Source organism: Aethalodelphis obliquidens, unplaced genomic scaffold (assembly GCF_003676395.1).
Source record: "Aethalodelphis obliquidens isolate GAN/ISIS:26980383/991018 unplaced genomic scaffold, ASM367639v1 scaffold83, whole genome shotgun sequence".
In the NCBI taxonomy this organism is placed as follows: Eukaryota; Metazoa; Chordata; class Mammalia; order Artiodactyla; family Delphinidae; genus Aethalodelphis; species Aethalodelphis obliquidens.
Window position 1 is genome coordinate 7,015,533 of NW_020838027.1, and position 27,628 is coordinate 7,043,160.

General features: G+C 42.8%; 2 protein-coding genes and 2 pseudogenes across 4 annotated transcripts in view; 2 read left to right on the plus strand and 2 right to left on the minus strand.

The window, feature by feature from the left end:
• RIMKLB (ribosomal modification protein rimK like family member B) overlaps positions 1–27,628 on the plus strand; it is a 132,699-nt gene that overhangs the window by 40,965 nt on the left and 64,106 nt on the right. The gene's annotated exons all lie outside the window — the stretch shown is intronic.
• Positions 7,679–9,469, plus strand: LOC113612910 (ribosomal protein L18-like; annotated as a pseudogene).
• LOC113612858 (histamine N-methyltransferase pseudogene) lies at positions 10,697–11,652 on the minus strand (annotated as a pseudogene).
• Positions 13,845–26,387, minus strand: MFAP5 (microfibril associated protein 5). 3 transcript variants are annotated; one of them, XM_027093087.1, is made up of 10 exons: positions 26,255–26,387; positions 25,685–25,744; positions 24,459–24,494; positions 21,376–21,420; positions 20,578–20,610; positions 20,112–20,147; positions 18,513–18,539; positions 17,685–17,772; positions 16,986–17,059; positions 15,273–15,711 (listed from the first exon to the last, which is right to left on the minus strand). In XM_027093087.1, the coding sequence occupies exons 2-10, from the start codon at positions 25,740–25,742 to the stop codon at positions 15,599–15,601; spliced, it is 510 nt and encodes a 169-aa protein (XP_026948888.1). In that variant the 5' UTR covers positions 25,743–25,744; positions 26,255–26,387; the 3' UTR covers positions 15,273–15,598. The 3 variants fall into 3 exon arrangements, with proteins under 3 accessions (XP_026948889.1, XP_026948890.1, XP_026948888.1); XM_027093088.1 differs by lacking the exon at positions 24,459–24,494 and having other exon boundaries at positions 13,845–15,711; XM_027093089.1 differs by lacking the exons at positions 21,376–21,420; positions 24,459–24,494 and having other exon boundaries at positions 13,845–15,711.

Sequence of the window (27,628 nt, forward strand, 5' to 3'; positions counted from 1 at the left end):
CCTTTTGTATATTCTCTCTTTTCAAATTATGACTTTTTGTTCCAGCCAGAAATAGGAAAATAGGCCCATTGATGATGCACATGCTTCTCTTTTGTTTAGTTTTGGCTTGGTGTGCTTTCTTGGATTTTAACCTCTCCCCCCACCTTGGCTGCCCTGTGCGTGGCATGTGGGATCTTAGTTCCTCGACTAGGGATCCAACCCATTCCCCCTGCAGTGGAAGTGCAGAGTCTTTAACTACTGGGCTGCCAGGGAAGTCCAACCATTTTTAAAGGCACAATTCAGTGGTATACATTGCATTCATAACGTGCAACCATCACCACTCTCTGTTTCCAAAACTTTTCATGACCCCAAAAAGAAAACCCATAATCATTAAGCCCAAACTCAGCATTCCCTCTGCCATCCAACCCCTGGTCATCTCTATGAATTTGCCTATTCTAAACACTCATAAGTGGAAACATGCAATCTTTGTCCTTTTGTGTCTGCCTTATTTCATTCTGCATAATGTTTTCAAGATTGATCTATGTTATAGCGTGCAGCAGACCTTCCTTCCTTTTTATGGTCAGCCTTACTTCAAAACCCATGCAATGCTGTCATGCTGGTAAAATCAGCCCTGCAGATATTATCCGTTGACGATATCAGTTTAGAAAACTTCATCAGAGCTGCACAGAGGGGTTTTTCCCCCATATTACTGTGTCTTTAAAATTGGGTTTGGCTGCATATGTCAGGCAAACTCAACAGATTGCTTATGCAATCTATTGCTTATTGCTTATGCAATCTAAAAATGATACAATTTCTCTCCCACATAGAAAATGTAGACTGTTGGCCTAGTGAGTAATTAAATCTAAATCTAATTGAAGCATGGACTTTGGAGCTCTTTGTTTTGTCAAAAGAGTCTCTGTTGGCCACTTTTAGCCAGAATGTTTTCCCATCTCTCAGTTCAATGATGGAACGTGAGTCTTAGCCAGGCAGCAAAGAGAAATAAAACGCTACATATTGGGAAACATACAAGACCAGGCAGTGTGGGAGAGAATAGAGAAAGGTGGCCATCAAGTCAGTTCCTCCAAATTAGTTTCTGAAGCAGAATTATCTGCAGATATTTATTCTATTTTATAAATTAGATTTGATAGGGTTGGCAGAATCTAATAAACACAAAATAGTCGATGTACGTTTTTGTATCCTATCTCCTGTTTTGAAAATCTTACTTTTCAGTGTATAGGCTACATAAAGAAGATTCTCTCCAACATACACAAATGTTTTAGATATCCAGTACTTGAAAATGAAGGTGCTAGGGAGGAAGAAATATCTACTGTGTTTGTTTTGATGTTCTATCCCTTCGGGGGCAACTCAAAAAGTGCTTCTATAAGTAATTTATAAAAAGCAGGGCTTCCCTGGTGGCGCAGTGGTTGGGAGTCCTCCCGCCGATGCAGGGGACGCGGGTTCGTGCCCCGGTCCGGGAAGATCCCACATGCCGCGGAGCGGCTGGGCCCGTGAGCCATGGCCGCTGGGCCTGCGCGTCTGGAGCCTGTGCTCCGCAACGGGAGAGGCCGCAAAAGTGAGAGGCCCGCGTACCGCAAAAAAAAAAAAGCATCTTTGAAAACTGAAATTCATTCAATATTTATTGAAGGCCTATTATGAGAAAGCTGAGCTTTGAAGGGGAACAATTATGCACATTATAGTTAAAGGAATTTATAATTTTGTTTAAACTTTAAGATAGACAATACTGGAACTTCCCTGGTGGTCCGGTGGTTAAGAATCTGCCTTCCAATGCAGAGGACACGGGTTCTATCCCTGGTTGGGGAACTAAGATCCCCCATGCCATGTGGCAACTAAGCCTGCGTGCTCTAGAGCCCGCGTGCCGCAACTACTGAGCCCATGTGCCGCAACGAGAGATCCTGCATGCCGCAACTGAGACCCGATACAGCCAAATAAATACATAAATAAATAAAAATAAAATAGACAATACTTAAAATGACAATATAAAAAAATTAAATGTCAATAAAAGACTAAAAATGACAGAATCATAGCATCTCAAAGTTGAAGGGACCTTAGCGTTCATCTAGCCCTGTGCTTCTCCAAATGGGATACACATATCTTTACACCTAAATTCGAGTACATGGCAATATATCAGGGAATAGGTCAAAACTACAAGATAAACAGGTCATGTTATCCTAGAGCATAAAAGTTTTCCAAAGATATGGGGAAAATGGTGTTTGTATTTAAAATTATTTAGAGTAGAATATAATATGCATGTTAGTTTTCCTTACACTTATGCTTTTCCCCATTACCCTGTATCACCCCCATTTAAAAAGTAAAATTCCTCATGACATGGAAGGTTTCAACAATTTTTATTCTCCGCATATGGAGAGTAAGCCCACATCTGGCAGACGCACAGGTAAATAGAGGATCATGTAAAAGAGAAAACATAGATTCCAGGGAAATTTCAGCCCAACATGGGGGGCGGTTTGAGATTATAGCCTCAGATACTCAGCATTTCTTATTTTTACTCTTCTTTATAGGACAGTTTAATGGGAAAAGCAAATAGAGAACCAATGATTCCACAATTCTTTGTAGAGAATTTTCGCTAAAGCATCCCAAACAGTGGTCTCCTACCCTCTTGTTTAATCCCATTAACAGGACACCATTGCCCACTGGGTGCCATGAGCTCAGAGGAAGGAGAAACTCCATAATCTAAAGCTTCATAATAGACCTAGTTTTTTTTTTTTTTCTTTTATAAATTTATTTATTTATTTATTTTTGTCTGCGTTGGGTCTTTGTTGCCGTGCATGGGCTTTCTTTAGCTGCGGCGAGCGGGGGCTACTCTTCGTTGCACTGCACGGGCTTCTCATTGCGGTGGCTTCTCTTGTTGCAGAGCACAGGCTCTAGGTTCGCAGGCTTCAGTAGTTGTGGCACGTGGGCTTCAGTAGTTGTGGCCCACGGGCTTAGTTGCTCCACAGCATGTAGGATCTTCCTGGACCAGGGCTCGAACCCGTGTCCCCTGCATTGGCAGGCGGATTCTTAACCACTGCACCACCAGGGAAGCCCTAGACCTAGTTCTTGATTGAGACTCTGATGAATGTATAAAATTTTAATAAATACAGAGTACAGACCAGAGAGTTCCTGGAGAACAGTCTTGAAGATAGACTTGGGCCCTACAACTGGACCTTTCACCTGTGAAACACAGGACGTTGGGAAAGAATTCTTCACATAGTCATTCCAAGAATCTACTTAGCTTTACTGTGTGAGTGAGAAAGCAAGGTATCTTGAATACATGAATACGCTTGATAAAATTTCTCATCCTCTCTCCAAGGGGCAGAAAACATAAACAAAGGCAGGACTGTAGGAATGGGCTTCCTATGTTTTAGTAACAAGTAGCTTATTCTGGTTTGAGTGATGGCTCATAACAAAAAATAATGACAGATAAAAATGAGATGACATTCACAGTTCATATAAGCTGCTTAAGGAATGCTTTCTAACAAAATGGAGACTTAAATAACTTGCATAATGGCTGTAAGAAAATTATTAAAGAGGCATGATTCATCCAGCATAAGGAAATAACTTTATTTCTCAGAAATCTGTTGTTCCTGCTCACCTTTCTTCTGTTAAAGGAAGGAAAAATACATCTCTTATGATGACAATAGCATTTTTCATTCCTGGAGATTTGGAGTTAGTGAGATTAAAAGAAACAATTTTGTGAGGTTTCCTTCAGCTATTTTGAAAGTTATTTTCCTTACTAACTACCCTCTCCCCTCACCAACTTCTCTTGAAAAGTTAAAAACCACAGAAACAACATGACTTGGAAATTGTGCCTCTGGTGTCTGAGTTAAGTCTTGGACATCTGGACTTCACCATGGGTAACCTTCATGAGAAGAACAAAACAAGGTGGTGGGGTTTCGTTATGGCCAGTGTGTGAGGCCAGAAGGCCCCCTGGGAATTCTTCAGGGTATCCATTCCTGTGTCTGAGAGATGAGATGCTCAGACAATGACTCCCCAGACCACTATTTCTGGACACCAGGTAGATTGTTCAATATGATACTTTGTTGTTTTTGAAAAGAGCCCAAAAAGGTTTCCACGTGGGTTAAAGTGTGGTTTTTGGAGTGCTTCAACTTCTGCATTTCCCAATTTTTGTTTTTCTCACTTTACTGCCAGGCACATTACTGAATTTCTCTGGGGGTATGAAGAAGTTGAGGGACATATACAGGAATTACTCACTCGGCTTCTGCTGTGCAGCTGCCCAGGACTTATCGAGGTTGAGAGAACAAATAAATATTCATCAAAAGCCTGGGGTTGGTCAAAGGTCTAAAAGAGCTATTTTTGATGGGAACATTAACCAAAGCTTCATTGATCACACACATACAAGAAAGAATAAAAAGTTAGGTTTCTATAATCAAACATATGAAAACTTGAATTCTGTCCCACCATTTCCTAGTGAATTGTCTTTGGGTGTTGCCTGATGCCATATGTTTTTTAGTTTCCCCATGTATAAAATGTGAATAAATAATAGTAATAATAGCTAACCATTTTTGTGCACTTAATTTATGCCGGGTTCTGTGCTAAGCATGTTGCATATATTATCTCACTTAAGTCTAAGAGGTAGGAACTATTATCTCAATTTTCAGATTTGAACACTGAGGCCCAAAGAGTTGAAATCATTATCTTATGATTGCTAAAAATAATTTAAAATCAGTGGCTCTGCATGTGGCCTAGTGCAGGGAAGGTATGCCATAAGAACAACTACTTTTATAAAACAGTATCTTCTAGGGACTTCCCTGGTGGCGCAGTAGTTAAGAATCCACCTGCCAATGCAGGGGACACGGATTTGAGCCCTGGTCCAGGAGGATCCCACATACTGCGGAGCAACTAAGCCCATGCGCCACAACTACTGAGCCTGTGCTCTAGAGCCCACGAGCCACAACTACTGAGCCCGTGTGCCACAACTACTGAAGCCTGTGTGCCTAGAGCCTGGGCTCTGCAACGCGAAGCCACCGTAATGAGAAGCCCGCACACTGCAATGAAGAGTAGACCCTGCTCGCCCCAACTAGAGAAAGCCCGCACACAGCAACAAAGACCCAACACAGCCAAATAAATAAATAAAATAAAAATTTAAAAAAAGTAGTATCTTCTAATATCTGATAATATTAAGGAGGCCAGATACTTGAAAAAATAAATTATTGTCATCAAAGTTAACTCCTCCCATGGTTCAAAATTTTCTGATTAGCAATAAAATATGAGTGCATAATTTTGAGGTTCTCATACTTTGAGGTTTGAGCAAGTGTATAAAATTGCGTGTTCCAGTGTTTAATCCCTGCAGATTTTTTTTGACTCAGTGATTCTGGAGTGCAGCCCAGGACTCTGCCTTTTCAACAAACTGCACCACCTGGGAAGTTCTGGTAGAGATAATCTTGATAAAAACAACAGCTCTAAAATGAATAAGGGACAGGTTCTGAAGTAAGGATAACAGATTAAATGTTACCTGCAGAACTGCTATTCTCTACTGTGTCTAGTGACCAACACTCATTGGTATCAGATCATCCCCTCTAGGAAACCCTGGCACCATATTGGCAAATTCTTCCTCCTTGGATCTCACCTTTTTTGAAGATCTGTGTTGATCACTGCATTCTGCAATAATCATTCCATCACTACTAATTAGATCACATCACCTTTTCTTTTTTTTAAAAAAAATTATTTATTTTATTTATTTATTTTTGGCTGCGGCACGGGGGATCCTTCGTTGCGGTGTACAGTCTCCTCTCTAGTTGTGGTGGGTGAGCTCCAGAGCTTAGTAGCTGTGGTGCACAGGCTCTCTAGTTGTGGTGTGGGCTCCAGAGTGCGCAGGCTCTGTAGTGTGGCATGCGGGCTTAGTTGCCCCGTGGCATGTGGGATCTTAGTTCCCTGACCGGGGATCAAACCCGCATCCCCTGCATTGGAAGGTGGATTCTTTACCACTGGGCCACCAGGGAAGTTCCCACATCACCTGTTGATTTAACTAAATTCAGTATCTTTGAGATTTGAGAAACAGCTACTTGATATCAAATAGTCCCAAATTCCTTAGTGTGTGAACCTGGTTTCCTCCCCCCAACAAGACCCCCATGTTTTTCACCACCACCAACCCATCCACACGTTGGCTAAATGCACCACCAAGATCTCTTCAGTTTGTTACCAGAGGGCAGGAAGAGTTAATTTCCTCAGCGCAATTAGAAACTCAGTACACTCAGCACCTTGGTTCCTTTATTCAGCATGGCCCTGCCTCTCACATGTCCTGGTTACTTTAGACCTCCATCCAGAGGTTCCTTAAAGGAGGTATGGCTACAACATAAAAAGTGAAGTAGAAGTTCTTCCTATTAGTAACTTATGTCCTATATGGATAACCTTAAATCCTGATTATGGCAGACACAAAAGGCCACCCAGTGTATGATTCCGCTTATATGAAATACCCAGAGTAGATAGATCCAGAGAGGCAGAAAGCAGATTGGTGGTTATGCAGGCGCTTGAGGGAGCAGGGAATAGTTATGACTGCTTAATGGATATGGGATTTTCTTCTCAGGGTGATGAAAAAAGTTTTCAAAGTAGATAGAGGGGGTAGTTGAACAACAATGTATGCGTTAAATATCACTGAATTTTATACTTTAAATGGTTATTTTTGTGTCATGTGAATTTCACCTAAATAAAAAATTTTAAGAGTCCTGATTAATTCAGAGACTTCAAGGGGCTGAACACCCGGAAAAAGGGTGAGAGTGATGACGGGTATTCTCTCAGCTGTTGGTATGTGAAAGCAGAGGAGAAAGTCCGTAATAAGAGAGGCAAAGGTGATATATACCCTGGAACAGAGGAGAAGAAAGAATAGAAACGGGAATGGGAAGAAAGAACCCAGACAGAAATGGGAAATTCAGTTGCTTACATGGTGCTTACAGGGAACTGAAGGCTGTGGGTGGGACTGTACAAACTTAAGCATCTCTTTGACCCTGAACAAGAGGAAACACAGTATAAATTAAAGCATTGCATTATCTCTGATCAAAAATAAAAGCTGAAAAGAAAACATGTGCCATTGTAAGAGGTGAAAGTAGAAACAAGTTGAGTAATAAAGACGCTACTCTAATCTCGTTGATGGAAAAGACCACGTCTTACTCATCTTTGTATCCCCAGCACTGTGCCGGGCTCAAAAGCTGTTGACCTAAAGATAATGACTCACACTGACGTGGGGGCCTATGTGCCAAGTGCTATTCTTTCTTTTTTTAAAAAAAATTTATTTATTTGGCCGCATCGGGTCTTAGTTGCGGAACATGAGCTCTTCATTGGGGCATCTTTCGTTGTAGCGGGCTTGGGCTCAGTAGTTATGTTTTGCGAGCTCTAGAGTGTGCGGGCTTAGTGGCCCCGCAGCATGTGGGATCTTAGTTCCCCGACCAGGGATCGAACCTGCGTCCCCTGCATTGGAAGGCAGATTCTTAACCACTGGACCAGCATGGAAGTCCCCCAAGTGCTATTCTAAACATCTAATTCATTTGATCTTAAAATAGTCCCCAGGTTCAAAGACATTGTGCTCTCCTTTTACAGATGAGGAAACTGAGGCACAGAAGGGTTAAGCTCACAATGATGGAGTCAGGATTGGCACCCATGTGGCCTAGCACAGTGTTTGTGCTCTGAAACACTTTCTCAATTTCCTGAAGAAATCAAAGAAACCACGATGAAAAGGTTGACTAAACTAATTCTCCATCCTTCTGAGAAGAGGAAAAACATGACCATCTTTGGCATTTCGCATGTTCTCCCACGTTCTTCTAACCAGATCCATGGCTCACAACTAGTGGCTGTCTCCACAAAATTCCAGAGAAGCACAGTTGCTGGGTAGTGCGTGTGGTGTATGAAAGCAAAACGGTCGCCTGCAGTTCCCTTACAAACCTTTAGCAAGCTAGTAGACTACCTCTGATTTCTAAACAAGATGTTATTGAGTTTTCCTTTTGCAACTGAATGAGCATTAACCTGAGTTTTAGAACTTAGTTCAGGCATGGTTCTGCCACACTAAATTTCATCTGGTCAGTGGGGCTCTTCATTTCTCTAAACCTTGGTCCCTGTCTGAAAAATAGGAACAATGATCCCTCTGCTGCCCTCCTCACAGGGTCACTCTCAAAATGCAATAATGATGTTTGTTAAAATGAATGAACAAACAAAACACCCGGCAGAGCAGTAGGCTCCAACGTGCGAGGGAACTTTGGCCACAACAAGGACCGAAGAGTTCAGGGCCAGGAGCTCGAGGCCAGGACGTCTCCCGAAGGCTGTTTGTCAAGCTGTACAGGTTTCTGGCCAACCAACTCCACCTTCAGCCAAGTTGTGCTGAAGAAGTTGTTTATGAGTTGCTCTAACGAGCTGCCCCTGTCCCTTTCCTGGATGGTCGGGAAGATGAAGTTTCCTGACTGGGAAGACAGAATGGCTGTGGTTATGGGAGTTATACCTGACGATGCACGTGTCTCAGTATAACCCCCAAACTGATGATGCACACCTGGCCAAAGTTCAGGTGTGCGCTTCAGGGAAGCATCCGCGCCCAGAGTTGCATCCCCAAGGCCAGAGACAAGATCCTTACTTTCCATCACCTGGCTCTGGACTCCCCCAAGAGCTGCGGCACCGTCCTGCCCTCCGGTCCTCTCAAGGGTTGCAAAGTGTCCAGGTGTCTGGGCGAGGCCCAGGGAACACTGCACAGCTCCACCCATCCTGTCTGCTCTCCAAGCACCAGAGGCCGACCCGCCAGCCGCTGCTACAAAAACGAACCTGCCCTGCTAAAAGATTTCTGGATACTTAAAAAATTAAATTTAAATTAGGAAGCTCAAACTGTTGAGAAACTAGCATCGGTGGCACTGTACACCCTTAGCAGGCTTCCATATACCTCTCCACGCAAAAGCTAATCCACAAGGGTGATCTCACTTTGTCACAAGAGAAAGAAAGGAGAGTCAACCTACTCAAGGACAGTTAGGGAGAAACCAATCGGCTTAACTAGGAAAAAAGTCCCATAGTTTTACTACGTAATAGTCTTACAGGCGCCAAACCTTTGAATACATGGTCTTGTTAATCCCCAGAACGACTCATAAGGCAGATGTATCACCACCAATTTACAGTTATAACAGAGGTTATCACCTTAGGACCACACAACGTGGGTGCTAATCAGGACCGGCCCGGAAACCAATATCAATTCTTTTATATTACTTGAAACAAACAGGATGATACAAAGGCACCTGATTTAGGGTCTAGATACCCTGTGTTTAGATGATATAATTTTTAGTTTGTTTTTTTTTTACATGGCAAGAGAAATTATTCTTGTCCTATGTCATTAGAACATACTGTGATTCTTCTGAATTGTAATTTAATTATTCATAATTAAATTTAATTATGAATTATTGTACTTATCAATTTATTACATCTTGTCAGGTCTTTCGATGCTGGGTAGCTAATGGCAGAGAAAAGAGCACAGTTATTTAACACAATTAAGTTATAGCTCACCTTCCAACAAACAAACTGGTTTCTCTTAATAGCCAATTAAGGAGCTGCCATGCATGATTTTATATGAACATTTTTTTTTTTTTTTTGCGGTACGCAGGCCTCTCACTGTTGTGGCCTCTCCCGTTGCGGAGCGCAGGCTCTGGACGCGCAGGCTCAGCGGCCGTGGCTTACGGGCCCAGCCGCTCCGCAGCATATGGGATCTTCCCGGACCGGGGCACGAACCCGTGTCCCCTGCATCGGCAGGCGGACTCTCAACCACTGCGCCACCAGGGAAACCCTATATGAACATTTTTGAAGTACTTTTTTGTTTTCACATTGATTTTGATGTTAATATTACACATTTTCATAGGCTGATTTGTATTTATATTACTTTATTCTCCTTCCCCCCTAAATCTCACCCATTTTCAAGAATGAATGAATATATGAGGGTTTTTCTATGCAGTTCTCACTACCCTTCTTTGTAACTCCTTGTGTTTGACCATTTGGGACAGAACAACATATTAGGAAAACATATAATGACACAGTTGACACCTCAATGCCCATCAACCCCTTAAGTATAATTCAGGTTATTTTCCATTAAAATAGTTCCTTATACTTGCTCAAAGTGCATCTATTACTTTTTAAAAGAGTTGGGGGGAGGTGAGTCTCACAAATGTATGAGATCATTCCGAGTTCAACCCTTATTGATTGGTATGGAACTCCGATAATGTCTCCCCAAAACTACAGAGTACAGATTTATGGCTGGGTAAACACACAGAAAAAAGGAAAAGGGAATGAAAGAGGAGAACACCAGAGACAGAGAAAAGAATTTCAGGACCCCTGAGTTAAGGAAAAGCTAGAATCTTACTGAAAGTGATTGGACAAATTGAAAGGAAAAAAAAAAGTTATCAGCTATTTTTTTTAATTTTAAAAATCCATAGCACATATTTTATTAGTATTCCAGGAAATTCCATTGTAATCAACAAATGGAAAGGATTTTATTGTCAATAAGCCCGTGAAACTTAGTTGTTTCATTTTTCCAGATTATGTGGTACGTAGACAGCATGTAGTCTCTTTATTTACCGATAGAAGGGATGGGATAAGACCAGCAGTGTCATATATGATTCCACGTGGAAGTCCAAGAATATCTTGGGATTGTCTAGATTTTACATATCAGAGAAAATGCTCTGTTTATGTTGTGAGATATATTTATAATTTTAATACACAAATAAGTGAATGATCAAAATAGTTCAAGCTATAGTATTTGACTACATTCTCATGGTGGATATATATGCCTCAACCACTACGAAACTCAGACTGTCATTGAAAAGAACCTTTCCCTCTTTCTTTACACTGAATTCAGGGTCTTGCAGATCTTTCATAATTTCTGCTTTGAGATCAGGTGGTGCTGTTGTACTAAAGTTGCAGGTTTCTGTCAAAAAATCCCAAAGCAGGTCTTCATTTTCATTGCTGTCATTAAAACAGTCAGATATGTCCATGGTGGACAGAAGGTCATAACACTCATACTTAATCCCCAACTTGTCCAGCATCTGCATGAGGTCAGATGACGTGACATACTGGCAGAGGTCATCCCGGGGTAAGTGAGATCTGTACTTTTTCCATAGCTTGTCCCAGCCACTGGTTCTGGACACAAGAGTAATGAGAATCTTAGCACTGGTAGCTAAGAGACTATGGAAGAATTTCAGGGTGGCTGGGATGTCTTTTACATAATACAGCATCTGAATCATATGAATAAAGTCCCACTTCTGAAGTTCTTTTTTCTCCATCATTCTATTTTGATATTCAGGTGATGTCTCCTTAGGCCAAGTACACTTTATGTTCTCGAGGTTTGATGTCTTGGCTCCAAGCCCTTTGTACTCAGTGATTTGCTCAGCCCTTGGTTCAACAACTTCATTGTTGATACTAACTCCTGGGTATTGAGCCTGCAATTTGGAGAGGATATGAAGGTCAATGTCACCTGCACCTCCACCAATGCTTAGAATCTTAATTTCAGATTTTGTGTCTCCAATCCTTGCTATTATGCCCGGCAGCTTCTCGTCCATGAATTGCTGCATGCAATAGCACCATGCAATATCAGCATTGCTGATGCCCCGTGGAATTGTTGAGAAACCTCCGGAAAGATTCAACATATCTGCTATGGTCAGAAAACAAGCTCTTCATGGAAGATGCCATGTTTGGTTTTCCGAGAAAGACAAGGAGGGAGGGGAGGTCTAGCTTCCCTCTTCCCTTCCTTCTCTTCCCAGTTCCTTCTTTCTCTCTTCACCCGCACCAGTTTCTATCCAAAAAAAACACACACACACACACACACACAAAAGCCCTGCTTTGAATTTAACGTGCTGGAGAGGCTGGGTTTGCAAAGCTCGTTACTAAGTGACTATCAGCTATTTTTAAAACCATTGAGGGTTTGAGGTGAAGTGAAGCTCATTTTGTCAACAGGAAGTTATGGGCTCTGCACCTCTATTTATATAAACAACATTTGCTTTTCCATCTTGGGTTCTGCCCAGAAGTTGTCGTCTGACGCCGCTTCTGGCTCTGGTTGACTGGTTTTTAGAAAAAAAAAAAAACTGGCCACCTGTTCCTCTCCCTGCCACAGAGAAAGTCAAGTCACTTTCGCTGGTGTTTAGTTAGTGAAAAATGCTAAAACACACAAGGATTTCAATTTTTTAAAGTTTTTATTTATTTGTTTGGCTGCCTTGGGTCTTCGTTGCTACGCGCGGGCTTTCTCTAGTCGCGGCGAGCGGGGGCTACTCTGTTGTGGTGCGCGGGCTTCTCATTGCGGTGGCTTCTCTCGTTGCAGAGCATGGGCTCTAGGCGCGTGAGCTTCAGTAGCTGTGGCTCACGAGCTCAGTAGTTGTGGCTCGTGGGCTCTAGATCGCAGGCTCAGTAGCTGTGGCGCACAGGCTTAGTTGCTCTGCGACACGTGGGATCTTCCCAGACCAGGGATAGAACCCATGTTCCCTGCATCGGCAGGCGGATTCTTAACCACTGCGCCACCAGGGAAGTCCCAAGGATTTCAATTTTTATTGGAGTGTTGTATTTTTAACCTAATCTTTGCCTCCCTGAATTTGACTAAACTCTAAGCACAGCCCTGCCCCACCTCCACTGTGCTTCTGATGTTCATTCTACCCTGTAAGGTTCCAGATGGATCGGTATGGAACTCGGGTCCTCTTCACCACACTTTGCAAATTCCCTTCTCCCAGACAGATTTGTGAATTCCCAGAGCCTCCGGGTTCCCCTGCTCTGATGTCAACCCATCATCCCTCTGCCATCTCCTTATCCCCCTTATCTGGTACTCCTCCAACTTCTGTTTCTTCTCAGATGTCTCTCTTAACTGTGTTACAGCTGCTTCAGTACAGAAGGAAGGTGAACCTTAAGAGACTGCCAGTTGCTGGCACCTCTGACCAGGTGTAAAGTATTTGGCTAAACATCAGCTCTCACCACGAGTGCCCGAGGCAGGGGAGGGACGAGCTTGTGGCTGGCAACACGTACTGCTTGAGGTCATCAAAAGTGGGGAGACAGCTTGGGGTTTGCACCATCTGAGTCAAATGAATACTTAGAGAGTGTGCAAGGAGCTCTTTTTAGAGAGTATAGTGCATGCTTGAATTTCCAGAACTTCTTCATTCAAGGAGGGAGGAGAATTTTCTTTAATCAGAAGCATGAAATATGGGAAAAGGTTAGGCTCAGAGCAGGATCAACTAAATTTTGGAAGATAAAATAAGAGTAAAACTTTTTTTTTTAGGTGAGGTGAGTAGGCAGGTGAGTCTCTTCAAGGTACCAGGAAGGCATTCAGTCACAAATTGCTTAACGGTACTTTCACCCGATCTGTTAATTCCAACATTAAAGACATTAAGGTTCCTTGTTTAAGAAGGTTGTCACTTGTGTTCACCAGGAAAAAAATAATGTTAATACCGTAAAGAGTGAAATGTTTTCACATCCTTTTATGGGGAGGATCAAGGAAAGAAAGCTAGAACATCGGGAACTGAAATGGGTCAAGAGTAAAATGCAGCAAGAAGGAGGTGAATGGAATTCTGCAAACGGGGAAGAAAGGACAGAGGGGAAGAACTAGGACCAAAAGCAACCCCCCAAAACTGCCCTGGGACTGTTCTTAGAGGAAAGTTATGAGGGAAAATAAGCCTTTGTAAGGGTAAGGAAAGAAAGGACGGAAAGTGAGTTAGAAGTGTTGGTTTACATATAGAGACGGGTACAAAAGGCAGAGGATATCAGAACAGTAAGAAATGGCAAAGCACAGGAATTTGATGATGCAAAAGAAAAACGAGGGTGAAACACAGAACTTCACCCAGTAAGACTAAAGGAGGCAGAAAAGAAATGGAATTTTCTAGAGGACCCAGGAGGGGACCACGTCTGGGGGAGAGTAAACAGATTTGTAATGTTGGAGAACCAGTGGTCAAGTTGTGGAGGGAAGGAGGAAACAATGGAGAAGAGCAGAACAGAGAAATGTGAGCGATGCTGCCACTCAGCTTTCAAAATGGGATCAAAGCCTAAGTTCAGGCCTTCTTTCTAAACATAGAAAAAGAAATAACCAGACCAAAGACCACTGCCTTCTGAGAAGGAAATTGGGAACATTTATTTTAAATGTTTAATTTGCAGTATACCCAATACTGGGATTGGGGTGCTTTCTGGTGGGAATGCCACCTCTTGTTCAGTAGGCAATTGGAGGGTCAAGTTCATGAAGAGACTGAAATGATTCTTGGAAACTCTGTGCCTATGAGATGCCTCTACAGTGGCTACAATGTCCCTTGACTATGTCTGTCTTTATACGAGTACATTTGCTTTGAGAGATTGGGGTAGGGCTTACATGCTTTGGGGCTTTTCTAGCGTTTCTCTTTAATCCGTTGTGCAAATCCTATTAAATTAAATTGCTTCTTAACAGCAAGAATCTTGTCCTCATTTAGGTAGTATTTCCGCAAGGTGAAAGGAATCCAACCCTTACCAAGTTGAATTCTGTAACATATAACATCTAGGCTTTGAGAAAAACGAAAAATGCATTTAAATCTCAAACCATCGAGTTAAAAGAAACCTTAGAACTAACATAAATTTAACATTGTCATGTTAAAGATGGGGAAATTAGACCAGGGCCTAGTGAGAGAACATGACTTAACTGAGGCTGCCTGGTTACTGCTAGAGCCAGGATTAGAATGCAGGTTGCCTGAATATTGTGTTTCTTTTACTCTTTCCTGTAAACCATCAGGTAAACTTTATACTTGTGTGTTGAAGTTCAGGTCTGAATTCCCTTCTTATGCCCCAAGTCAGGCTACTCTAGAATCCATTTGCACAACATAATCTCTACAGGTTTTGGGAAGTGGTGAGGATAAAAGAAGTACCAACCACTCAAGGAAATTAGGAGCAAGGATATGGTTTCACATTAAGTTGTCTAATTGTGGAGGTGGGCTAACCCCCATACTACCACAAATGAGTGGGTAAATGAGACTTGCTAGCCCTACTTGCCGACTGAACAACTGCATGAAAAATTGAATAGTTTTATACCTGGTGTACTCCTCTCTCTTTAGCCTTGGTCTTGTATAACTCGGCTCTGGAGAATTTTCTACGACTACAAAAATTACCATAATTCTTCTCCTAAAAAGGACCTACCAGGCAAATGTTAGGACAATCCAGCAAAATAATTAATAAAAGTCAAGGGGACTATGTAGGTGAATGGGGGTTAATCTAGGAAACTCTTGAATGAAAAATAAAGTTCCATGGTTAGTTAAGGTAGACAGTGATAACGTCTTCCACCCTAAGATCTATCTCAAACAGATTCAGTAGTTAACTATTATTTTTAATCATTTTATTGAAGTTTATTTTCCCTTGAAATTGTATGTAGAATGTTTGTATCTAAGCCACATGGTATATCTACTAGGTCTATGATATGGGGAAGCAGCAAAACCATGCAAGACTATAGACTATTTTAAGTACTGAAAAATGAGATAAATGGGTGAAAAATCAAGAAGTAGGGGCAAAAGCTAGACATTGCGATGGGATTGGTTTAAGAAATACTCATGTCTATGGGTTGGCTGACAATGGTTGGACAAGAAGTTCCCTCTTAGAGCAGTTCCCTCTCCCTCCCACCCACACATTCTTTCTTTCCTCTTCCTTGACATCACAGACCACTGGGTCTCTGCAAGTTCACATCATCACAGGGGGGAAGGCGGAAATAGCTGGAGCGACGGAGTCGCCTTGGGGGTAGACCAGCCATCTGACGGCAGAGTTCATCTAGAAGAGAAGCAGAGCATAATGGGATGAGGATGCGGGAAGATGGCAAGGGCTCGTGTCTTAAGGAAAGGGAAGACTGCAGGATGGTGTAGTGAAAAGGTTGAAGAGAAATAGATCAGGGTTAGAACCCCAGCCCTGCCACTTACTGGTTATTTACTTCCTACCAGAAAGTTTAACTTTTCTGAACCTCACTATCCCTTTCTGTAAAACAAGCATTAAAATACCCACCTCAACAAGGTAGTTGTCAGTATGAAAATGAAAAAATGGATACAAAGGTACCTAGCACACTGGTGGTCGGTAAATTTTAGTTTCCTTTATACACCTTGCTCCCAATTCTTCTAATCGTGGACTTATTAAACAGCAAAAATATGAGGTCCAGTCATTCAATATACATTTAAATGTTTACTATGTGAAAATGGCTAACTTTAGCAAGTCCCCTGAGACACTTGAAAGTGCCTGGAGTCCCAAATACTCATCCTCAATGTCAAGGTGCTTCCCTTGCAGGTGGCTTGCACAAAGCCAATTGGGGGCAAGCAGCAAGTTTCCTTCTGCGAAGTTAAGTACAGCTCTTACTCAGGGGCTTGGTGTAAGGCGGGCTGCTGAGTCAGAGTGGTTTTCGTGTGTGGTGCCTTTGCTGACCACAGCCATCGTTTGGGGCTGGCCAGGGGCAAGGTGACAAATATCTTTTTTCCCACCATGCACAGTCTATAACCACACACTCTGGACCCTTGTAAAATCTTTCTACCTTCCTCTACCTCTGACATTTCACAATAAGCAAGGTGAATGGTTCTTGGAATTGGTGGAATGTTTAAAAGGTAGCTGGTGTCTAGGAGTCCAGTTGATTTTTCACATATCCAAATGCTACTGCCTCCAAATCAGTGGCTTTCCCCGCCCCCCCAGTTATGAACGTGGCTGCAGACGAGTAGAGACTGTTATTTTTAATGGCTGACTTGGCCTTCCATCTAGAAGTCTGCTGAATGATCTTCAAACCAACCGGAGCATCTGAAATTTCTATCTCTATGTAAGAGAAGTTAGGGGTTACTGTCTAGTTGGAAAGAGATCTGGGGAGGGGTGCTTTTCTTAGGGTTACATATATAGTAAGCGTACTGCTTTCCTTAGATTGTTTATTTGGGGTAACGTGTTGGAACGGGAGCTATTGTACGTCAGGGAATAGCCTAAAGCCCTCCTGCAAAGCCAGACCTTGGATCTGTTAGCGTCCTGTGCCTAGTTATCACTCTCATTACCGTCCCTCCCCACTAAAAAGCCAGTCTTACCTTTCATAACTTCATGCTCTTTACAGACAAGACGGGAGCAGACCTCATTGTTGATGATGTACATACGCCGTAAACTGCCACCAGTGCAAATGTCACGGTGCAGGAAGGAGATAGAAAAAGCATTGAGAGGGAGATCTAGCCTCGGCCTGCAATGCCTCTTCAACTCCTGTATGTCCCACTCTTCTCTATCTGTTCTCCCCTTATCTGGATCTCCTTAAGTGTTTCAGACTTCTTCCTCACACTCCCCGCCCCACCCCACCTCCCCAAGTAGTGTAGGAGACGGGAATGGGATCAATCACTCTTCTTGGTGACACTTTGCACACTCCACCTAGACTCAAGCTTCATACTCCTCCCCACCATTCCCTACTATTTTCTACCTTCACACTTGGATGTTCAGCTCCAGCCTTTTTCAGTGAGGTGGAAAATTTGATAGACTGGAGTTTCCCTCATGATGATCCTGCCTCCAGCCCCCACCTTCCTTTGCCTTCTAGCGTCTACACTTATTAGTCAAACTGTTCTCTGTGTGCCTCAATCCCTACTCCACGTGCTCATTGGCACCTTCAGGAGTAGCTAAGAGGGTTATGCTAAGAAACGTGTGCCCCTCCAAAGACTGAAATTCCACAGGGATGCTCATTAAATAGTTACTGACACGAAAGCACTATCATGGACGATGCTCTCTAGGTGTTCTGGGACCTTTACCTGGTAAAGCATAATTGATGGATGCATTGCTTCACTGGCCGATGCACAGAGTAGAGTCTTGTGCAGGCAAATTTCTCATCCCGGCACTCTGAAGAGGCCCAACATAAAAAACACGGGGAGGCATAACAAACAGGCATGAACAAAGGGTTAAGGGGATGGAGGAGGGGAGAGAGAGCTGGGGAAAACCTACAAAGTAATCTCTACAGGGGATCACTGTAAGTTGGGGCATGTTCTTCCTGTCACCAAAACAAAGCAATAATAGAAGTTGGCTAAAAAATGAAATTTAGGTGCTTCCCTACCTGGAAGGAAAGTGGGTTAAAATAGTCCCTGAGGTCTCTTCTAGGAAAAAAAATCCTTCTAGGGTTATGCAGGTGGCAACATGAAATATCAAATGCTAGCAGTCCCATTCTGAAGAATTTGAATTCTAAGGTGGGTCACTATTTCTCTGTTCTGGTGGGTTTTCAACCCTATCTGCACATCAGAATTATCAGTACATTAGAGAAAGCATGACATCTACAGTCATATGGAGTCCTTGCAGTCACTTCCCAACCCACTAACCAACAGATAGTGTCCAAAGGTAGTTTAGGGAGAAGACTGGTCTGGGACCATGCAACGGTGGTCCCATCTTTTTCCCATGACTTTTAGAACAGGAGCTCGTAAAACAGTGGGATGGGGTGGGAGGATAATGAAGAGTATTACAAATACGCTTTGAGATAGAATTGGAAATAAACTAGAAGATGTACCAAGTATCCTCCCAAGAGCAAGAACAAGGAATTCTCAGGAAGGAAAAACAGAGCCTAAAAAAAGACATACAAAAGACATTCATACCTGTGGTGGTATTTTTATCGGGTGAGGCTAGAAGGCAAAAATTTTATTCAGTTATTACTGCTTCTAGAAGTCACTGCCCTGTAACTGTCATGTTGCCTCACTTGAGGCCCACGTGCGGCACCCATAAGTAGATGAATTAATAACTCTTTTTTAGCCACTTCTAAAAGAAAACCCATAATGGGGTGTTTTGATCCACAAAATTGAAGAGATTTAACCTGATTTTAAATGATTTTTGTCTTTCTCCTTTCTCTCGTAGAAGTTGAGAAACTCATTGTATTGAGAATATCTTTGTTTCTATCAAGAGGCAAATTTAGTAGAAACACAAGGCAACGAGCCATGCTCAGAAGAGCGTCATCCTGGAGCTAAGGGGAGAAAAGATTATTATTGTGCCGTGGAAGCTCTAGATACATCATCATGGGTTCTTGGATAAAAGTTATTTGGTAAAGAATAGCAAGGGTCATAGTCACATCCAGCCCTAACCTAGGGGCAGGTTAAATACCAGCGAAGTTTGTAAAATGGAGAATAAGTCAAGGAGTAAGATGAGTCTTGAGGAAATAGACTAACCACGGGAGTTATCTGTAAGAATGTCTTTGGAAGGGTTGCTTATAGGATACCATAGGAAGAATGCTATATCTGTCGCATGGTTTCAATTACAGGTTTATATGTTGAGAATTCTCAAACTTATATGTCTAGCCCAGATCTTTCTCCTAATAAGCTCAAGACCTACAAATCCAACTGCCATTTTTGTGGAAGAGTTCATGGATTTTTTTTTTTAAAAAAGATCCTTCCATATCTCAAACTGCCTTATCTTTCCCCTTCACCAATATTCGCATTGGTACCACCATCCACCCAATAGCTACCGTCTACCTAATAGAAAACTGGACATCTTCTCAACAGTCCCTGCTCGCTGACAGCTCATTTCTCTCCCTTACCTCTAACGTAGTTCAGGCCATCATATTTTATTGGGACTAGGCAAAAGCATTCTCACTGGCTTTCCAGTTCATGAATCTGCTTAGGACCTTCCTTTGCATGCATTATTCTCTGATTGGTTTTCATTTCCATTCTAAGCCTTTGCCCATATTGTTTTCTTTACCTAAAAGCTCTTCCCTTTTCTATTCACTTGTCTTTCAAGAATCAACCTAGTCAATATGCCTTCCATAATAGCCTTTCCTAACTCCCAACACAAAGTATGGTCAAGGACTCTTTGAGTCTTCCACAGCTTCTTTTGCTTATCCTGATTATAGCATTTGTAAAACTGAATAAGGTTATCCATTCCTTTGTCTATCTCGTCTACTAGACAAAAGATATCTAGAAGAAGATCAGTTTTGTTCACCCTTGTCTTACCTTTACCCATCCAGGCTCAGAAACTTGGAGAGAAAAGTCAAGTCTTGGTATTTTGTGTATCAAACCCCTCGCGCAGTTCTTGCTTGTTAGGGGATCAAAAATGTCTTTAATTTAACTTACACTGTTGGACAATTGTGCTACATAAAATGGTAGCCCTAATTAGGATCCTTCACCAGCCATACTGCCTTCTGTCATGGGGGATAGGGAAAGACCAGAACGGGCCCGGTGGCCCTGGGATCCCAGATCTGAACTTACCCAGGTCATCTGTGGGAGGCTTGATATCGGCCAGAACTGAAAAGGCACAAAACAGCGGTGTGAGGAGGGTTTCGAATTGGCAAAGGGGAAGGCAGAAGGCAAGAGGGAAGAATATAGATAACAGGACAAAGTCAAGACTGTGGCTGGGTTTGTGTATTATGTCCGAGGGAATAAAGTTAATTGAAAATAATTAAATATTTTTTGAATATTATTTGGCCTGTTGACATGATGCTAATTTTTGGAAGACTTTAATTCATGCTTTTTTAAGCTATTAATCCACTTTGCTTCCTGTTTTTAGAGGACTAGCAGGATTCTTGCCTTTTATCCCACCGTCACTGAACAACATCCCTTTCCCTGTGATAAAAATACATGATTAATTCAAGAGCTGGAATAAATAATTGTGAATATTAACAAGAATCACGCCATCTTTAAGGAGATGAAACATACCTGTAGGAGTGAAACCTACCTGTTTCATCTGTAGCAGGATCATTCACCAGATCTGCAAAGATACAACATAGGGAATGAAAAATGCAAGTCGGAAAAGTAGCAAAGAGGAGCCGGATGAAGGGATGATGATCTAAAAGGAGGCAAGATTGAAGTGAAAGAATGTGGACTCTTGGGGAAAATATAAGGGAGCGATAAAAAGATTGGGCATGTTTAGAGCCCTCGGTGGCATCTAAGATAGACAACAGAGCTCTGAACCTCAGCAAGTCCCCTACATACAAATGAGTTCTGTTTCGAGAGCACCTTTGTAAGTCCAATTTGTTCGTAAGTCCAACAAAGTTAGCTTAGGTACCCAACTAACACAATCGGCTATGTGGTGCTGTACTGTAACAGGTTTATAATACTTTTCACACGAATAATACATAAAAAACAAACACAAAAAATAAACATTTTTAATCTTACAGTACCTTGAAAAGCACAGTAGTACCAGCTACATCACTGCTGCTTTTACACTTGCTTCTGGACATCCTGGGCTTGAAATAAAGATGCTGTACTACTGTACTCTATACAGTACCGTACAGTAAAGTACACAGAAGCACATCCACTTGTAGAGGATGCACACACGTGACAATGTACGCCAGACACAAGAACTAACTTAGGTGATTGGACATGAGAATGTTCAAATCTTTGAAAGTTCGCAACTTGAAGGTTTGTATGCAGGGGACTTACTGTTCTAGTCTTCCTTTAAGGAAGGATGTACAGACCTCAACCCTTCTATCCCCAGTTTGAAAGCAAAGAAATAAACAAAAGAGTATCCTACTAGGATCTTCTGTGAATGTCTCTGGAGTCACTGGAGTCACATCATCTGCATAAAAACAATCAGGAAACATTTTCTGAGCATTCTCTGGCCCCCACCCCTACACTTGCACTCCCAGTAAGTGAAATTGACAAGCACAGTAGACTCATAGTAAGATCCCAAAGTGTTTTTCTTTCTTTGCTTCCCAGCCTAAGTCCTTTGCCCTGTAGCCCAAACAAATGTCACACTTTCCTACTTCCATAAATATACCTGTACAGTCCTAACACTAGAGAGTCCTTCTCCCTGTGTGCTCCTTATTTAGACGAATGAATGAACTACATGGCCATTAGACAGTCCACCACAGGCACGCCCTTTCTCGGTTAGACTTCGGTTTAGTGTTGGACTGCAAGAATGACTTCTTCATCCTAGCATATAATAACAGATACAGCTAATTTGGGATTACTATGTACTTGTTTTTACAGATGGTAAAACTCAGGACCAGGAGAATAAATAACTCACACAAGGTCATAGAGCTTGTTAATAATTATAATGGATTGATGACCTCTTTGCAATACTTATTTAAAATGAAAATTGTTTTTCTCAAACAGACTGTGACTTTTAAAAACTTTTTGTTTTATATTGGAGTATAGTTGATTAACGATGTTGTGATAGTTTCAGGTGTACAGTAAAGTTATTCACTTATGCATATACATGTATCTATTCTTTTTCAAACTCTTTTCCCATTTAGGTTATTTAATATTGAGCAGAGTTCCCTGTATACAGTATACAGTCCCTGTTGATTATCCATTTTAAATGTAGCAGTGTGTACATGTCAATCCCAAACTCCCTAGCTATCCCTTCCCCCCGGTAACCATAAGTTCGTTCGGTCTGAATCTGTTTCAAGCAGACTGTGATTTTGATATTCATAATTTGGATGTAATTGGATATCAGTCTGATGATAGACTTTACACAAAAGAGTGTTCACAAAAGGTAACATTGGTAGTTTTCTGATGCTCAGTGATAAGTGAGGTAAAGAGAGGGGAGAGGAAATGCCTTGTTGTTGATCCTTGGAAAGTAAATGCCGGAGGGGAAGAAATAAAAATGGTCCAGGTCTTAAGGTGGAAGCTATTTGGATAAACTAAGAAAACTGTATCTGAAACTGTAAATAACAGCAACTCCTGAAACAAATAGTCTCTGCTTTAAAAAGCAACAGAACAAAGCGGTGTGAAGAGCTAAATGTTTAACCATCCCACCGGTAATTAACCTTCACTGTAAATGGCTTAGAGTCATAATCTGTTTTACCCACTAGAGGTCAGCAAAATCACAGTTTGCCTTGAGGTCAGCTTATAAATGTTAGATTTAAAATCTGGTGAGAATAGCATTTTTATAAAGCATGTCAGAGTTACTGATCCTTGCACTAGAAGCAATACACAAAACGGTTTTTTTTTTTTTTTTTTTTTTGCGGTACGCGGGCCTGTCACTGTTGTGGCCTCTCCCGTTGCGGAGCACAGGCTCCGGACGCGCAGGCTCAGCGGCCATGGCTCACGGGCCCAGCCGCTCCGCGGCATGTGGGATCTTCCCGGACCGGGGCACGAACCCGCGTCCCTTACATCGGCAGGCGGACTCTCAACCACTGCGCCACCAGGGAAGCCCCACAAAACATTTTGAAGGAATTTCCCCTGCTTATTCCTTAACTCATCCTTTAAAAAAAAAAATTCCGGATAGAAGGTCATCAGATTGACAACAGCCTCATCTTTAACACTCAGTATAAGCTTTTGTCTTCCGGAACAGATTTTGATAAAAGGAATTCAAGTCTGCTCCAGTCCCACAGGATATTTGAAAAGCCACTGACCTGAACCATTCCAGAAGCTGTAAGAAGGGAGTGGATTCTCCCCGGGGTGCAGCCCTATCCTGCCCTGTTTCCCATTCTCTCCAGCTACATTCCGGTCCAACCACGCACAGAAACAGAGGGAGCAGTGGGCGAACAAAGGGTTTGAGAGTATCCTGGCTGTCTCCTCAGAATTCCAGGCAGAGTACTAGTTTTCTGTATATTCCTCAGTTTACCCACCTTTTCCATGAGCTACCACCATCTGAATGCTTTATTAAGGATTCGTGAGTGTTCCCTGAAGGAACGTTTTCATCATTTCTTGTACTATTTCTGCATCACAAATCATAAAATAGGACTGGACCTTAACCAGCCCAAAGAAAGGAATTTGGATTTTTAGTTTTGCTACTGCTGACTATGACCTAGGTTCAAAAATGTAGGGATTCAGACCTCCGTACCCACAACAGAGAGAAAAAAAAAAAAAAGCTTTTCTATATTTTAGCTTCTCTACCAGGATGCACAGTAAGAAATGCTATTGTGCCTCAGTATACACAAAGAAAACTGAAACAAGTTTAATAAGATAATACTTCACTCTGGTAATGTACTTGCAGTGTACTCTGTTTTTAGTCTATCCTAACTCATTAAAAGCCCCAGTGTGACCCACTCATTTGGTTTCTGACCCATTAACTGGTTGCATACTGCAGTGCTCTCAGGGGTTGGGAAAAACAAGAGAACTTATGTTAGGTACCTGGAGGCAGCCTGGGAATGTTGATTAGAGTATCCTTCATCAAGCTGAAGGAAGTGGCCCTTTGGAAGCCAGAACTTTTGGGTTCTGTCTGATTGTGCCACAGATGCTCTGGTGCTGGGAAGACTTCTTAGGTCTGCATTTTAGTTTCTCCACTATTACATGGTTAGGAAAATGTTTTCTGTTAGGATCTGTGGGCATTTTCCAAGGGAGTGGAAATGAGACGGACATAGAGAAGGTCTGGGGAAAGTTATTTCAGTAGTTCAAAAGAGAACAAGAATGTTTTATGAATGGGCTCTTAGTTCCCCGACCAGGGATCGAACCCGTGCCTCCTGCAGTGGAAGCTTATAGTCCTAACCACTGGACCACCAGGCAATTACCAGGATAATAGGATTGTTGAACTAGTGAATTAGATCCTATTTCCCACACCTTGGCAATGCATCTCTGTGTTGTACTACAAATCCCTGAACTCTAACCGTTCGGCTACATTGTCCTAATAAGAACCTCATCAGAGCCCAGTTCCAAGGGTTCACCTACCTCCTCTTTGGCTGTTGACCCCTAGGGGTGTCCAGTCTGTATCAAAGGAAGGAGAAAATGTATGTGAATGAGTCCAGCTCTATACCCCGTAAAGCTTGTATAAGATGAACCAGAAAATGATGGGAAAATTGTACTTTATCTTTCAGTGTTTTATTTCTGTTATAGCTCAATATAAAAGGACTCAGAGGGCTTCCCTGGTGGCGCAGGGGTTGAGAGTCCGCCTGCCAATGCAGGGGACACAGGTTCATGCCCTGGTCCGGGAAGATCCCACATGCCGCGGAGCGGCTGGGCCCATGAGCCATGGCCGCTGAGCCTGCGCGTACGGAGCCTGTGCTCCGCAACGGGAGAGGCCACAACAATGAGAGGCCCGCGTATCACAAAAAAAAAAAAAAAAAAAAAGTACTCAGAGCGTTAGTGCTACACACAGACATGGGAACACTCAAAGAGAGCAGATTCCTGAGAACAAAGGAGAGCTCTGCTATGCCCTGGCTCAAGAGGCCCTCTTGTCCTCAGTCCAGCCAGAAGGGGTAGGGTCCTGATCCACACAGAAGGCCGGCAGACTCTCTGATGTCCCATCCTTCTGTCCCCACAGCCAACCCCTCTTAACTGCACTACTGAACAAGTCCAAAAATTATCATCTCACAGTCTGCATTTGGCCGAATTAAAAAAAAAAAAAAAAAAAAAAGAGTAGGATTTTTTGAAAGCCAAGGTTCACTTTCTGTGGTCAGTCTTCTAGTTCGATTCTTTGAAATCTGTGAAGATCATTTTTCATTTGTGTATAGATGTGGCAACATATTTTCTGTGTGCGTGTGAATCTGCTTGTGTGTAGGCTGGTACTAGTGTTTCTTAGGTGTATATATTCACTGTTTTCCTTCACGGTTTAAACTTGACTTTCTTGTGAGGTGATCCTTATATGTTTGTGTATGCATTTGTATATATCAGCTTCTTTATCCTTTGGGTTTTTTTTTTCTTCACTGCCCGGCTTGCGGGATATTAGTTCCCCCGACCAGGGATTGAACCCACGGCAGTGAAAAGTGACAAGTCCTAACCACTGGATCACCAGGGAACTCGCCGTGTTCTTCTCTTTAATGGCAATTCTAGAGCTCAATAGCAAGCATCTCTTCTCCTCTTCCCCTTCAGCCTCATTCCGTCAAACCTCTAACATACACCTCCACCCACATCTGAGGAAATGACATTTTAGGGAGAAAAAAAAGGTAGGGACTCACCAGAGGGAATGATGAGTACAGTGAGAAACAGCAGCACTTTGGGTCCCAAAAGCAGCATATCTGACAGGTGGGCGGGGAGAGTAGAGATTTCAATTGCAGGCAAGGATATCTGTAGGATCTCTGTCTCTGCATCTTCCCAGGAACTTTCCTAGTGCCCCATAAGTCTCAGACCCTTCCTCTCTTTCACTCAACATTTCTCCTTCAAATTCTATTCTTTGATCATTTGCCATTATTCTCTTTGCTTTTTTCCTACCAAGTCAGAGGAAATTTTATACTGTAAATGGTTTATAATGACCCCCGACCTGTGGCGTCTTTCAACCTTAGTGTCTAATCTTCTGTTTTGAAATCTGTGGCTTTTAAATATCATCTGCTCATCTTGGTGTCTCCTCATTGGGATTCCATGGATAATTGGGATGTCTGTTCAATTCTAAGTCAGTGACATTCCCCATTGCCCTCTTCCAGCCTTTCAAAACACACACACGCACACACACGCACACGCGCGTGCGCGCGCACACACACACACTCCCTACCCCTGTCTATTTAGGGTTTTAGACAATCAAAACAACTCACTGTTTACGGTTCTCTGCTCTTTCCACCGAGTCCTTTGGTTGTTGAATGTGTCTCTCTCCTTCTCACTCTGTTCCACTTTGGCTGGAGAGTAAGATGAACAGGGCCACTCCCTGGAAAGGACTTCAAATTTGGCCTACTCTGAAACAATGAGATGAGGGAGAGCGAGGAAGAGAGAGAGAGAGGGAGGGAGGGAGAAAGCCGGGCTAGAGAGTCTGAAGCTGTGCTACAGTATGAGGCTGGGAGGAGAAGGGGGATGGGGCTTTGCAGTCACTCACACCCTCATTCCGAAGGTTCTGACCACGTTGATGTGCTGCTCCTCCCTTGAAGGGCTGGCTGGCGCTCATATCTGCCTTCCTTCCGTGAGCCACGTTCTGGCTCCAGCCTCCCTTTCTCCTTGGGTTCCTTCTTACCTAAAGAGCAGCTCCTCAGCCCCCTCCGGTCACGCGCCCAGAATCTGTTTCTATTTTTCTGGCCATCTTCCATATTGGAATCATTCCTCTAAACCCCTTTCTCACTTTTGTCCTTTTAGAATTCCACACCAAAAATTTTCTTTGTATCCTTTTATTATTTTTTTAAATTTATTTTTTAATTTTTTGGCTGCATTGGGTCTTAACTGTTGTGCACAGGCTTTCTCTAGTTGCGGCGAGCGGGAGCTACTCTTCGTTGTGGTGCGCGGGCTTCTCACTGTGGTGGCTTCTCTTGTTGCAGAGCACAGGCTCTAGGTGCGCGGGCTCAGTAGTTGTGGCTCACGGGCTCAGTAGTTGTGGCTCGCGGGCTTAGCTGCTCCGCGGCATGTGGGATCTTCCCAGACCAGGGCTCGAACCCATGTCTCCTGCATTGGCAGGCGGATTTTTTTTTTTTTTTTTTTTTGTGGTACACGGGCCTCTCACTGTTGTGGCCTCTGCTGTTGCCGAGCACAGGCTCCAGACGCGCAGGCTCAGTGGCCGTGGCTCACGGGCCCAGCAGCTCTGCGGCATGTGGGATCCTCCCAGACCGGGGCACGAACCCGTGTCCCCTGCATCAGCAGGCGGACTCTCAACCACTGTGCCACCAGGGAAGCCCCTCTTTGTATCCTTATGTTTCTCTTTTTTCTTTGCCTCTTTCTTGACCTACACGTTTGACTCTCTCACCACCCCCCGCCCCCCTCACACGCCTTTGAGAATCTCATATATTGCTACATCCAGGCAAACAGACAGTACATGAGTTTTGTCCAAGAGGAGGGCTGCTGTCTTAGGAAAAGTTAAGGAACACAGAACCCTCATCTTTTTGAAATGTGGAGGAACTCCATGAGAGGAGATTACAGCCTTACGTTGTCTTTTGTCTTTGTTGAAGCTTATATTAAGAATCTTGGTTTCTGGAATCTTAAGGACAAAA